This window comes from Squalius cephalus, assembly GCF_949319135.1.
Source record: "Squalius cephalus genome assembly, chromosome: 25".
Lineage (NCBI taxonomy): Eukaryota > Metazoa > Chordata > Actinopteri > Cypriniformes > Leuciscidae > Squalius > Squalius cephalus.
In genome coordinates this window covers 13,371,750-13,387,136 of record NC_137146.1, presented here as the reverse complement: position 1 = coordinate 13,387,136, position 15,387 = coordinate 13,371,750, and the positions used below count along the sequence as shown (strand labels likewise).

The window sequence follows — 15,387 nt, the reverse complement described above, 5'->3', positions numbered from 1 at the left end:
TGGAGAAAAGTCGTCTGCAACTTCCGGTTCACGGGGACTTTAAAAGCAAGTAGGCCTATGCAGAGCATTCTCTGGCCTATCTGTTCAAATCATTTAGGCCTAACGTTAATGGTCCTGAGCTAATAGGAACTAACAATGAACAACAGTTTAATTTTTATTAACTAACGTTGACAAACGGTTAATAAATAATGTAAAAAATGTAAGCTATTGCTCATTGTTAGTTAAGTATTGTTAGTATATTCCTGTTTGTAGTTCTAATTGGATCCTCGTCGAACGTGCAATGGGTTGTGGGCAATATTAGCCGAGAGTGCGCACAGATCTGCTCTTCTGATTCCAACCTGAAAAAGTAGACTAGACCATCCGGGTATCTTTGTAATACTCAATTTAACATCCTACAATTTGGAACACACTTAGGCTGAATCCGAAATTGTCACCTATACCCTCACATAGGGCACTATTTGAGGGGACAGTTATTTGTAGTGGTGTCCGAAACCATAGTGGACGTTATCGAGTGCACTCATTCAATCCCACTTGTAGATGTACACTCTACGGCTGCCCGAATTCGCTCACTCGTTTCCATTCACTCCTTCAAGTGAACTGTATTAGTGGACTAACATAGGAAATAGTGATTGCGAGTTTAGGGGGCGATTTCGGATTGAGCCTATTTCTCATTTTGAATAGGCCGGCTATTTAGGACGAATTTGCATTTGCATTCGCTCACAAACCTTTTGAGTTCAACGGAGCCCCTAAAAGGACATGGTATGCGATTTTGGACGCAACCTATAGATCTTATGTAGCCCCGCCCCTTTTCAGCGCTGCGCTCGTTGTCTTTTGACTTCCGGTTTTATTTTCACAGCGATCTTGCGTATTTATGAATGAATGGCTCGTTTTAAAATCTTCCCGGTCTACTGACTTTTGTCAAGACATCTGGTTTAAACATTACAATCCTCATGATAACTTTCGTTAACTTTTGTTAACTTTATATTAAGTAAATCCACTTCAAAAGCTAATTACTCCTGGACAGCAATGCCATAGGAATATACAGAGCGACTGCAAAAACGGAAGTTCAAAGACAATATTCTAAAGATGGCGGCGCCCTTGTTTCTCTGGTGCATAAGGTCTATAATATAACTATATCTTATTTTTTCCACCACCATGTCCCTTTAGGGGCTCCGTACTAAGTAGTTCCATGCTACGAGATAGCAAAAAGGCAAATATCCGGAGAAAGTTGATTAAATACATAGTTCTGGCATGAAACTCTAGATGGCGCAGGCTGATAAGTCTTTACCTCATTTGGTAGCGATCACATCATTATCTACATGGCACAGCTGATTGGTTGCTGTTGCATCAGCGTCCAATGAGCTGTGTGGCTCAACATTCAAAGTACAAATACCGGGGTGTTGCTAGTAGCAGTCTGTAGCGCGCTTTCAGAAACCCTCCACCTTCCCCAGCTCCACCTGTATAGATCTGCTACGGGGGTTATTTCATGCATGTCTTACATGCTCACAGCAATGTCTGTGAATGTATTGACAGTAGCAAGTCTCTGCACTTGCTCTGCAGCAGCTGCGTAGCAGATCTATTCCGCCAAGACAATTTACATTGCCATATCCATTACCATGCCAATCTCTATTACTGTACTAATCTCCCGAGAGTTTTCATGTCAGAACTGTGGATATTACAACAGCTCTTCAGCAAAACAAACAAACAAACAAACAAACAAAGCCAAATGCAAATTCATAAAATAAAAAGATTTAACAGACCAAAATACATTTAAATTCATAATATGTCTATTGAAATTTTAACAGCACAACCAAAGGCATTAAAAAAAAAGAAAAGACTATACAATGTACAATATAAAACAGTGCTGATTCAGTCATGCATTGTATGAATACTACAGTTTCCATTATCTATGACATTAGTACAAAAGCTTTCATTTCCGCTCGTATAACAGTGTCACTGAGAGGAGCGCTCGATCAGTCCCATGTAATGCTGAGCATCTGACAGCTGAGTTCCCAGAGTTTCTGAGCCATTTCATCATCTGAAGCTTCTCTTGAACACTGTGCTGGGGCACAGTCACTGGAAACAAAGATCCTCAGGTTTAGTGATCATTAATACAGCTATATCTATTGCATGTTTAACCTAAACACATTTTATTATCTTACCTACCTCCTAATGCAAATTAATATGGTGTGCATATTGGGACGTGAAAATAAATAGGAGTAAGAATTCTATGGTGCATTTTATTTTTCATAATACTTTGCTCTGTACCTGTAATATCCTCCACTCTCATTGTCCAGCTCCGGCTCCACAGCGCAGTAGATGGTGGTCTGCGCCCCCTGAATAGTGGTCTTGGTGAAGGGGCTGAAGACCTTGACTGCGATCTGCACAGGCTTGCTGAGGTTCCTAAACAGCTCTGACTGCACCACACCAGGATGGAGGGAGTACACAGTCACACCACTGCCTAGGAACATGGCCATATTTCATTATGAGAGTTCACATATTACACACACCTGCGTAAAACAACTAAACCAATTATTAATACAGTTGGGTTTTCTTTTTTCTTTGTTTGGTACTGCTATATGAACAGAATTGTTTTAATAGAAATAAGTATTGGATTAAATCCTTCGATACTTGAAAATGATACCTTTATTGCCTGCACGTAAACTGCAAAAACGCAAATTTGTAAAAATGACGACGTCCTGCGCTGCGTATTTTTGCACGTAGCCTACTGTTTATTTACAAAGTGACATCGCCATCTACTGGCCTGGCATGCATAATACAGCGTTTTTTAATGGTTTTCACGGATCCGTGTGAACGGGGATCTTTTTGACAACGTTGTCGTCTGTACGCAAAAAATGCACAGGAAAATTTTTCCGGTTTTGGTACAGCATTGTCGTGTAAATGTTCCAATATACAGTGACATTTTCATGGTACTCTAACCATCTGATTGATACATGTTCAAAAACGTGATTATTGCCACATAGCCTACTAAAAAAACATGGTACCTTAACCAATAAACTACAGTTTCTTTGTTTGTTTTTTAAATTAATGTGAATAATGTATAATGTATAGTTAATTCTAAAGTGAAGATCATGTTAGCCTACTAGTAATGACTAAATCCGCCAGAAGGAACTACTAATTTGTATCAGTATTCTAAAGTGAAGATCATGGGCCACTAGTAATGACTCAAGTGTTAACAAATTCCAGAGCTTACAAATAATGACTTCCGTAATTACTGGGGAGTTGTCATGCTTTTCACTTTAGAATACTGTAAATATAAAATAGTAAATAATAAAAAAGAAATAGTATTTCCTTCTGAAGGATGTAGTAACACGAGTCATAACTATCCAAAACCTTACAAAAAACTCAAAAGCTTACAATGATTTCAGTCATTACTAGAGAGTTACCATGTTTTTGACTTTGGAATATTGCATTACTCATTTGTTCCTGTGTAGTTAATCATTACGACTGAACAATATTCTAAATTGTTAACGTTATTTCGTCTACATTACTTATTAACTACGTTGTTAAGCTGCATGTTGTCTTAACAGAAAAATCCTTCAGAATCTGTATCCAACAGTGCACATAGATAATTACTTCATTTTAATAGAATTACTGGTGAGAATTCCTTTTGGTATTTCCTCATATGGTATTTCCTCCTCTTTGGTATAGAACCTCATGAATTTCTAGCTGAATGTCTGCTCTGTGATCTCTGTGTGGCTTTTCTGAACAGATCATAGGTCATCTGTTATTAGATCTTGAGTCTGAATTGTCACATGAATGAGAATCAGTGATAAGCACAGAAAACAGGACATTCTCCTCATGCTTCATACAATCCTGCATCCTTAAGGAAGCACACAGAGACAAACATAGAGATCAGTTCTGACCGAGCGCCTTCCTCTGCCACTGTGTGTTGGTTTTGACTGAGATTATGTAGCCTCACAGGGAAAAATATCGCATTTAAAGTCACCATGAAATCAAAACGGACCATTCTTGTTTTTTTACTGTGGAATTTTGCCATATTTATTATACATTATTTATTCCTGCATGTCTTTTTTTTATTTTTTTATTCATGTATCCTCATAATCTGACTGTAAAAAATATGATAAATAAGTTATCACAACATATGTTTTTACACTCTTTTACTCATCAAAATAAGTTAAGCAATTTCACCTTTTTTTAATAAGTCATACAAGATTCAACTAATTTTCAGTTTAATGTAATTTAAGTTGAAATGACGTAAACATCCAAGTTGATGAGGCAGCAACTATTTTTTACAGTGATAACTTCCCCTCCCTCTTGCAGTGACATCTCTTTTCTTCTGATGACGTGTTTACTGGCACAAAGGCGGGACAACCTGTCACTCACTTGAGATCGACCAATAGCAAACCATAACAATCCAACTATCCAATCAATTCTGGATGGACAAAATAAAGTCCCACCCTACATTTTGTCTTGTTCGAGAAGTCATTTCATGTCGACTTTAGTGTGTGTTCACACTTTGGTTCTCTTGGTTCTTTTGAACCAAAAAAGAAAATTATACATTTAGTCCTGGTTCCCTTGGCGTTAACACTGTCATATTTAAAACCAAATCTAGATTAAAAAAAAAAGAAGCTTTTATGATGCACATCGCAACTATGACAAGAAAAAACAGTATGCTTGAGTATTCACACCCTAATGTCACGTTGTTGTACTCGCATACCAAATCAAGCAGTGTTCAGGATAGAGAAGACAAGCAAGACTTTAGTTTGTGTCCTTAAGGATCATGTTTAGTCTAGCATTGATAGCCTTGCTATGAAGGTCACATACCCTGCAGTCTTTTAGCCAAGGAGCGTGTGCAGAGGATGTTAGCTAGCTTGCTCTGGCCGTAAGCCCTCCGCGGAGAGTAACCCTTCTCGCTGTTTATGTCATCCAGATGGATGCTGCCCCACGTATGGGCCACAGAGGCCACGTTTATGATCCTGGAGGGGGTTGATTTCTTGAGGAGGTCCAGCAGAAGGTAGGTGAGCAGAAAATGACCTGTTGGTAGTTTGAAGAAGATAAAAATAGTCAGGGGTTGCACCTTTCATTGTCCCTCATGTCCTGTCGCGTCCTCAATAAATGCATGGAAGTGGATGTATATGGAAAAGGATGTGTACTGTATGTGAGTGTTTAGGTTCCTACAGGAAGCTTGGGCTGATAAACGACTAAACAGCACACACTGTCAATTTACAGGGTCACTACTCCACACTAGTATTAAATCTGAGACTTCCTGTGTGAAACAAGGTTGCCTTATACATAGGGGTAGTCTATAACCAAACACAATCTGTGCTTAATTTAAAAGAAGTCGCTTTTATTGACTAAATTACTTGGTTTACTGGTCAGAAAGAGTAACGGATTAGATACAGGAAATCTAATTTTACTAATAGTCTTTTTTTTTTCCTGGGTCACAATGAGTGTTTACATCTGATAATTATTTGAATATTGAGATATTTGTAAAATCGCCTTGGCTTCAGTTTCAAAATACAGACATTTACAGACAAAATATTGTGTTCTTGTGAACTTTCTATTCATCAAAAAATCCTGAAAAAAATGTAGCACGGTTTCCACAAAAATATTAAGCGGCACAACTGTTTTGTTTCAGAAACAGTAATGTGTCTTGAGCAGCAAATTAGCATATTAGAAAGATTTCTTAAGGATCATGTGACACTAAAGACTGGAGTAATGATGCTGAAAATTCAGCTTTGCCATCACAGGAATAAATTACATTTTTAAATATGTTAAAATAGAAAACAGTCACCTTAAAATGTAGTAATATTTCACAACATTACTGTTTTTACTACACCTTTTTATTGGAAGCAAAGGAAGTTTTTCATGAAATGTACACAAAGATGCGTCTTTTTATGACCATGATACTACTAACGCCCATTGGCTAATTGAAAAAAAAAAAAAATGTCCTGTCCAAACTTCCTATTTCAAAAAGCCATAGAGGATATAAAAATCATCATCATAATTGTCAGGGTTCTGTTATGTTTTACTGTTTAACAGAGAGCTGTTTTGCTCTGTTTTCTGCTTCCTTGTTCCTGCTCTTGGTTTGTCTCCTTGGCTTCAGGATGTTTGATTAACTTGGTCTATTTAAACTCTGTTTTGTTCAGTTCTTGGACCGTTCACGTCCATGTGTTTGACGGTTGTTCTGTTCCTCTTCATAAGTTATTTGTGAGAAATCCTGAGTATTTTATTATCTACGAAGTTTGTTATTAAATCTGCTGTGCATCCACACTGTAAAAAGTGAATAGTTGGATCAACTTAAAAAAATTACTTCAATTGGTAACACCTAAAGAAATTAAGTTTTCTCAACTTAAATTATCATGTTTTATCATGAAAAACGTAATAATTTAAGTTGAGAAAACTTAATTTCTTTAGGTGTTACCAATTGAAGTAATTTTTTTAAGTTGATCCAACTGTTCACTTTTACATCTCTTTATTTCACCTGCTGCAACCCTCAATCTGTGACAATAACACTGTACTATGTAGAGAGTGTTTGCATGTACATACAGTAAGATAACAAAGTCTTTACCTAAATGGTTCACACCGAACTGCATCTCGAAGCCATCTGCAGTTTTTGAATATGGGCACATCATGATTCCAGCATTGTTGATCAGGATGTTAACTTGCTTCTCCTCTAAAATACAAAAATATGAATCAAGAGCCATAAGCAAATTGCATATATTCATATAAATGTGTATATAAAATCTTAATATTAACACAATAATTCTATACATTTCCTTACTCCAAGGAAATACATAACAAAGCATTCATTTAAAGTAATAGTCAGATGTCTTACACACCCTTGTTTATGAGTTCTGCAAATGCTCTGATGGATTTGGTATCTGATAAATCAAGTTTTTTCACCACAATGTTTTGGTTTCCAGAATCCTCCATTAATTCTCCTCTGGCGGACTCTGCTTTTTCCAGGTCTCGACAGGCCATGATGACTCGAGCCCCTGAGGACATCATAAAGAAGCTGATGGAAATGTGCTTTCCAGTGCAAAAAGCCACAAAACAGAGCAGCTATCCTTCATGAATCTGAAATCATTCCGCCAAACGTCCTTCCTGTGAAATGTCCTTGCATAATAATTCATTTGGTGTTAAACTGGGATGTAAGGCTGATGAGCTAACAATAGCTGTTTGCCTGGTAATTACTGTGCAGAACGCCTATTATCCTATTCAGAGCAATTTGGCTGGCAAGCATCAGAGTTTCTTTGTTGGAATTCAGCGGGTCCATGTGGGAAAGAGTACAGTTTTACATCTCTTTGGCAGATAGTATTGTAATCCTGATGTTTATTTATCAGCATGCATTCAAAGCTTCCAAGATCCTGTCATTTATTATAAGATGAAGTATTTGCTGTTTTAATCGTATCACATTTGACATTAGGACACCGAGGACGATTTGTCCTTGCAGTTGTTATTATAGTCCCAGATCATGCTGATTTTACGCAATATTTTAAAGAGAAATAAGAATTTGTCAACAGCAACAATAGTGCAAATACAGTGTGATAGATTGCAATTATTCCAGCTAACCTCCCATACCCCCCTTCTAATTAGAGTGGCATCACACATGGCATGGTTTTGTCCCGGAACAGGTTGGCAGTCGATGCCGTTCACAGCATGTGCTTCGAACAGAACAAATCAAATCATTCAGAGCATTTTTAAGGTTTTCCTTTTAAGGTCAAGACTGAGTTGAGACGCATGTCCTGAAAACTAAAATGAGGTCTGTTAGTTCCTTACCTCTTCTGGCAAGGTCTCTCGCTGTCTCTTTGCCTATGCCTGTATTAGCTCCTGTGATTATGACTGTTTTATCATCAAGACGTACAGAAGAGCTCCACTGACCGCAGAAGAAATTTCTGGAATTGATTACAGAGCAAATGTTTATATATCATAGTGAATATCTAAAGTGAAGTAGTAGGTGAGAGCGGGACTAGTTGTCACTTTGTTGTATCATTGTTATCACTCAGGAATTAAGTAAATGCACACTGTAAAATAATGATATGATTAATAAGGTATGACAACATATCTTGTTTTAACATAGCAATTTTCAACTTTTTTATGTTATACAAGATTTAACTCATCTTTTAAAGTCAGTTTAATGCAAATAATGACTTAAACATTCCTTGTTGATTGTACTTAAATTCAAGGCAGTTCAAAAGTTTAAGGTACTTAAAAATGTAATGTAAAAACATTACTTTCTGAAATATCAGACCATTGTTTTGACCTATAAATATTGCCGCTACTTAATAGCCTACTCTTAAAATTTAACTTAATTTAAGAAGGTTTGAAGTTGTTTGAAACCAACAAACACATATGCAACGGCATTTATGACTCAAACCTCAGTTGCTGACTGAGATACAGCCCTTATGAAAACTTTATCGTGTGACAACTAGCCCCATTCTCTTATATTTATATTAAATCAGCCGGTATAATCCAATACAGGCATAGTAATGGGCATTTAAGTAATTATATTGTTTAAAAATACTGTTTAAGAGCAGTGTTGGGTCCCATTTATCCAGTTATGAACACTTTGGCGAAAAGAAAATGTGTATCAATCCAGTTTTTCAGACTCCGCATTGCTTACCTTATTGAGTGCATTGTTCCAATATTGCCTGGTTCCCCTCAGGAGACAGTTAGTGCTCTACTCTAGCGTCCTGTGTAATTTATGAATGAGATATTACTATGCGGTCCGAATCCAAGCCCCTCCCGTCCAGAGCTCTGTTCTCTGGCCAATGAAACGCGACTGAGATCAATATGAAGACCGTTCAGGCTCCCACCGCTCGCAGGAATGCGCTCGCTGTGATGGCCTTGAACTCAGATTTGTTGAATTGAATCTTTTTTGCAAGGTTGGACATTCCGATACACGTCACCAGAACATACAATACATTTACGTCACCCACTTAAAAATGAGCCAATTTATGCAAAAGCAGTGACCTTGTGCAACCACTAGATGTCCTTGTTGTGTCAGCCTGATGTTCCTCACGAACTATTCACAACACACTGAACATTGTCTTACTGTACCTCAGAGAAGCAATGCAATTAAATTTAAGATACTTTATTAGTGACGGTAAATCGTTTAGTGAACATGAAACATTTTTTATCTTTTGTTTTCTATCTGCACTCGTTTGCTTGCACCTACTAGCCTACTATCCTTATGTCACTTAATATTAGGCCTAGCCTATTTCTATCTCCTTTAGGTAGCCTACTCCATTCCAAGACATTTATATCCCATTAACACAGTATTATTTAGCTTTCGTTTATTTTTCTACTGTGTCTACCAGGCATATGTCTATTTGTCTTGCATGGCTGATCATATTCCGTTTTCAAATGACAATAAACTCACTTTATCCATTACTAGCTTCTTTTAATCAGAAAGTTATGCAGCATGTTTCAATAATCACATACCTTGCTGAAAAATCCTGCATAAACCAGCATGAATTCGATGTTGGTCCAAGTTGGTTTATGTTGGATTGAGCTGGAATATAGTGCTGGGGCCAGTTGCACAAACTAGCCACTATATTAATATGTCTAGTTTGGCCAACTAGCAGTTAGATAAGAGGTAATCACTCTTACTTATCCAATTCAAACTAGACCAATCTACCTTTTTATGTAACTGACATACATTTTATGTAACTGCCCATCAGCATTTCTGCTTCCAATGCTTGGAACCAGCAAACCAGAAATATCACAAAATTAATATAACACATGAATACAGAGAGGGGCATTAGTACGAAATAAGGCTGAGGTGGAAGTCATATCTTCTCATTTCCAACGAATCCCCAGCAGGTGGCAGCTGACAGCCCACAGTCTGCTCGCAGTGTTCATGTCATCGGCGGCCCTGGAGCACGGGGCCACGGCACAGTTACTGTGAGAGATCATGAGACAAACTATTTTACGAAACAGTAGCATGAAGAAGCAGTTAATTTGGTTACTGCCAAATTTAGCATTCCTAACGCAAAATAAAAACCATGTTTTGAACAATAGTGCTTGCTTATGGGAAAGATGATCATTGAGGTTATTATTTAATGAGTGCAACAGCTAGCATCAGCTATACTGTATTCTAGTTCTGACAAACCTGTAGTAGGTTCCAGTGGGCAGGCCAGGAGTGACGGCACAGTACAGAGTGGTGTATGCGCCTTCTGCAGGGGTTTTTATCAGGAAACCAAATGTCTTCACAAAGACCTGCAGAGTCTTCTTCAGATGCCTGATGATCTCTGTCTTCACTAGGCCTGGATCCACAGCATAAACACTCACTCCCATCGCTGCCACAGAAACATCACTCTACATGAGCTACAGTTAGAAGAATGAAACGTGTGCAAGAACACTCTTATTGCCTTAATGAAGAATGTTTGTGGGTTAATCATGGGACAGTCATGTTAGGATAGCATACTGATCAATTAGCAACGCATTATTTGGAAGGTTTGCCCGTCTCCTTCTGACACTTATGATCTCCTTAAAGGGCTAGTTCAGCCAAAAATGAAGATTCACTTTCAGTCATCATTTAGTCACATACCCTGAAAGTAAAAGGGGAACGACTGACATCTTGGACACTCATGCACCATTCATGCTAGCTCTAGCTCTTGCGTTTTTTGTTCCACTGACATTTTTACCACAAAAGGTAATTTGCAACTTTTATGCGTTTATATCATAGTTGCGAGTTGCAATAGCGAGTCCTAATTCAGAGGCTGCATCCTTCTTCAAATGCGGCCTCCAAATGCGTCCTTCATTTCCCGTGCAGTGACGGATACAACAGATGGATACTTCACGGCCTTGCCTGCCCTAGAATTCATTGCGATTACAACTACAACTACACTTTTAAACGCAAGTATTGGGTTCCAACTTACTCAAATATCTAATGATACAAATGTAAAAAAAAAAAAAAGGTTTATTTAAAGCAATTCAAATGGTTACACATCTTATTTACAGATGCGATTATATATAGTTTATACTCTTTATTATATACAGAAATTGACCATGGTGAACACATTTAGACAGTTTGTGAACCCGGTTTTATTGTTAGACAGTTTAATATAACTTTCAAAAAAGTTCAGTACAAACGTTACTGTCGCTCTTCAACGGCAGCTGTCACAGTTGCTAGGCGACAAGGAGAATCCTCTGTAGGCTAGACCATCACATTTAACAACACTTCCGCCCATCGAAGGTGTGGCCTTTAAAGTCCACGTCCTTCGAAGGATGCATCCTCGGAATTTTTCAGTTTTAAGTTAGTCGTTATATTTATTTCTGCTTTAAAATAGTAACCAATCAGATGTTTTTAGGTTTAGAATTGAATGTTTGTATTTTAACCCTTTTTTGCTTGTAATGCACAGCATAGCCTACATAGATACATTCCCTATATTTATTTTCATAGGCTTTATGTACAAATTGTTTGGAGGACAGCTTTGGGCAGGATGCGGAATAACATTGTTTAAAATAATGGATTAAAAATAATTTTTAATCCCAAATTTTGAGTGTGTGCTGCTGACGACTAAAAACAAACTCTTTTTTTGTGTATATTCGTGTTCATTTTTTGTTCTTCCTTGTCATTTGTTCATCATGTTCCTAAAGCTTTATTTTGCTTCGCTTTTGTATTTCGTTCGTGCATTTTGGGGGTGGAGCAGTGAAGGGAGGGGTGTGTTTGTTTGTCGAGTTCAACAATGATTCTCAGAATTTGCTTACTGCTCCTTTAAAACATTCCACGTAAACATTCTTCTGTGTGAACTGCCCATTTAAAGGTGGTTTCCTTTTTTTCTACAGATTCCTAAAACATTATAAATAAATCCTAGATTTGATGTGGAATAAGATTTTTGGATCTCACTTTATTGCCATGTTTTATGCATGATCACATGCTGGCTCTTACCTTCCACTCTCGTGGCCAGCTCTCGTGTGAAAAGTACGTTGGCCAGTTTGCTCTGTACGTAGGCCTTCACGGGATGATAGCCTTTCTCACCGTTCAGGTCCTCAAAGTGGATCTTTCCCATGGGGTGAACCAACGAGGAGACATTAATCACTCTAGAAGGAGCTGAATGCTTCAACAGATCCATTAGGAGGAACGTGAGAAAGAAATGTCCTGAAGAAGAAAAGGAGTCATACATCACATGTCAAGTGTGAACAAACTCTATAGCTGCTTAACAACAAATAAGGACTCTTTGATATTGTTTGAAAGAATGAGAATGACTAGTGCACTTCATCATACCTAAATGATTGACTCCAAACTGTGTCTCAAAGCCGTCTGCTGTTGTGGAATATGGGCAGATTGCCACTCCAGCGTTATTAATCAGCAAATGAAGAGACTTTTCAGCTAAAATAAAATATAATAACGATTTTAAACATTAGATAAGAGTTAATGATGCATTGCATATTTACATTATATATATTTTTCGAAAAATGTTCTCACTGTTGTAAATCAGTTCAGCAAAATCACAGATGGATTTAGTGTCGGCCAGATCCAGTTTCCGAACCACCACGATGGCGTTGTCCACGTCTCTGCTGATGTCAATGGCGGCCTGCTCAGCCTTCGCCATGTCTCTGCAGGCCAGGATCACCCGCGCGCCTCGGGATCAATCACACGCTTTGTTCCATTATTTGATACACTCGTACATTCTTTTGAGCAATTTCAGGGAAAACATATTCTGGATAGGCCTAAATACCAGATCAAATGGCTATGCAGTCAGATCTAATATATTTCATCTGTGCCTCTAATATGAAAAGAAGGCTCGATGTGTTTTTGGCCACAGTACCCACCCCGCTTTGCCAGGTCCTTCGCCGTTTCTTTCCCAATCCCAGTGTTTGCTCCAGTCACTATAGCAGTTTTTCCATCTAACCGAATATCAGATGACCAGCTTTTGGTGAAAAGCCCTCTGAAAATAATGAATAATAATAAGGAATAGCCTTCAAAGGCAGATGTCAGATACTACCATTATGAATAGTAAAGGAAAATATTAATACATGTTTATTTGAATGTTATACGCATATTTATAATAATTTATTTTATACTATTACTAATAATAATAATTAAAAAACATTTCTACTAATAATATTATAATAATTGCTAAAATTCCAATATCCCTTGCATTAATTATACTGATTATTTAAAATAAAATAAACACATTATTATTATTATTATTATTATTATTAATAAAATAAATTATTTATGTTAAAAAATAATATACATTTCAATATCTATTAATCAAGTTAAGTATACTGATTATTTTTTTTAAAAAAGTACATTTGTAATAATAATAAAATTTTTAAAATCTCTTAATCAATTTAATTAATTCTTTTATTATTTTTTATTAATAATATTATTTTTTATTAATAATAAATGGCAAAATACATTTTCATTTATATTACTTACGTTTGTTTTATTGATTATTTAAAATAAAAACAAATACATTTGTTTTAATAAAAAAGAATGATCCAAAATCATATATTTCAATATAATAAGTTTATTATACCGATTAATAAAAATAAAAATAAATAAATTTGTATTCATAATAAAAATAATAATTGATACTATACATTTCTATCTCTCTCAATCAAGTTTAAATAAAAAGCACCTTACCTTAACACATTCATTTTCTCTAAAGTTTCATTACATGTGAACCAGCCAGAAGGATCTTTTTCACAGCTTCTCATGATACCGAGTGTCATAATAAATGCTCGAGTGTCATTTGTACTTGAATAAGGAGGACAGAAAATCCCCTTTCTTTTAACTGAGGTCAGAACGAATTGATCATGTTTTGCATGCAAAATACATTTATTCGCTTTATACTCTGCATATATCTGAAAGGCCACGCTGCTAAATAAAGCTGTGTGTGTGAGACCTACTGGCTACACTCACTGAACATATTCCAGGAAACTCTTACACAAAATGATCCCCACTGGCAAAATGTTTCACTTGATTTTAAAGAACTTTCCTTCCTTATAACACTAAATCAATAGTGGTATTTTTTTGTCAAAGGCACTGCTGTTTTATTTCACATAAACATCCTTTGGCAACCACAGTAGATTTGAGTGAACCTTAAAATGGCCAAAAACTACACACCAATGCCAGTGAGTGCTGTTCGATCTTTAATGATGGGAAACTCGGTTCAATTTTTCATCTTAAAAAAATCAGGTAGTTTCCAGCCAAGCCAGAGGAGCACCTGTGTCCAAACCTGGGGTTCTCCCATCACCCGATAGCACATGATCTGTTAGGACATGAGTGTAACATATGAGGATCACTGACAGTGACACCCTTAACAGTGACCAACGGGAGATAGAGTGATCCATATCTCTTTTTTCAGTGGGCTTCCCCTAGATTCCCAATTCTCTGCAGATATGAGCAGTTAAATTCAATTAGCCAAAGTGGATTATTCATAAAAAAAAATTTAAAAAGAAATATATATATATATATAGTGCTGTCAAATCAATTAATCACAATATATTGAATGTAACATAAATATTTGTATATATATATATATATATATATATATATATATATGTGTGTGTGTGTGTGTGTGTGTGTGTGTGTGTGTCTGTGTGTGAGTATACTGTACACACACACACACACACACACACACACACACACACATCTTGGTGACCAGATATGTGTAAGAATTTAGTTTACATGTGATTTATTGACACATTTAATTTATTTATTGAAGGATTGATTTGGGGGGGGGGGGGGGGGGTCATGGAAAGATGAGTTTTTTTACATCCTTTTTTATTATTATTGTAAAATAAAAAGGACATATGCATATGTTAGATTATCTTATTTTTTCCCCTTACCACTGTCATCTTTAGTTTGCTCACTAGTAGGCAAAATTATCTACAGTGCTTCTGAACAATAATTATTATGAAAAGTACAAATAACATTGTATATTGAAAAAAATACAAACAAATTTGAATTGAAAATTCATTTCTGTAATAAAAATATTGGTAACACTTTACTTTAAGGTGTCATAGTTACACATTAGCCTACTACATTTTCTTATAGTAATAACAGTAAATGATGTATAACAAGTAACTTAACAAAACACTAACCGTAACTCTATAAGTACATATAGTTAATTAATATTACTCTGTACTTAAATGAGTAAGAAGGCTACAATGTAACTATGTCACCTCAAAATAAAGGGTTTCACTTTATTTTAAGGTGTCCGTGTTACAGTGTAATTATACATTTAAGTACAGAGTAATAATAATGAACTACATGTACTTACTATAGGGTTAGGGTTAGGATTGGGGTTTGGTTTAGGGTACATGTAATTATGCATAATTTACCGTTATTGCTACAGTAACGACATGTAACATGTAACAAGGACACTGTGAAATAAAGTGTTACCAAATAAATTGTAACCAAAATGTCTTAAAAATGTC

The 15,387-nt window shown here is 36.3% G+C and overlaps 1 protein-coding gene across 1 annotated transcript; it reads right to left on the bottom strand.

Annotated features, from left to right (window-relative positions):
* Positions 1–1,915: 1,915 nt before the first annotated feature.
* LOC307153713 (retinol dehydrogenase 14-like) lies at positions 1,916–13,666 on the bottom strand. The gene is made up of 14 exons (XM_079863334.1): positions 13,589–13,666; positions 12,769–12,884; positions 12,422–12,577; positions 12,221–12,325; positions 11,885–12,094; positions 10,103–10,289; positions 9,796–9,892; positions 9,433–9,446; positions 7,768–7,883; positions 6,828–6,983; positions 6,557–6,661; positions 4,810–5,019; positions 2,269–2,461; positions 1,916–2,076 (listed from the first exon to the last, which is right to left on the bottom strand). Exons 1-14 carry the CDS (start codon positions 13,660–13,662, stop codon positions 1,974–1,976), a joined length of 1,842 nt encoding a protein of 613 aa, XP_079719460.1. The 5' UTR covers positions 13,663–13,666; the 3' UTR covers positions 1,916–1,973.
* Positions 13,667–15,387: the final 1,721 nt, after the last annotated feature.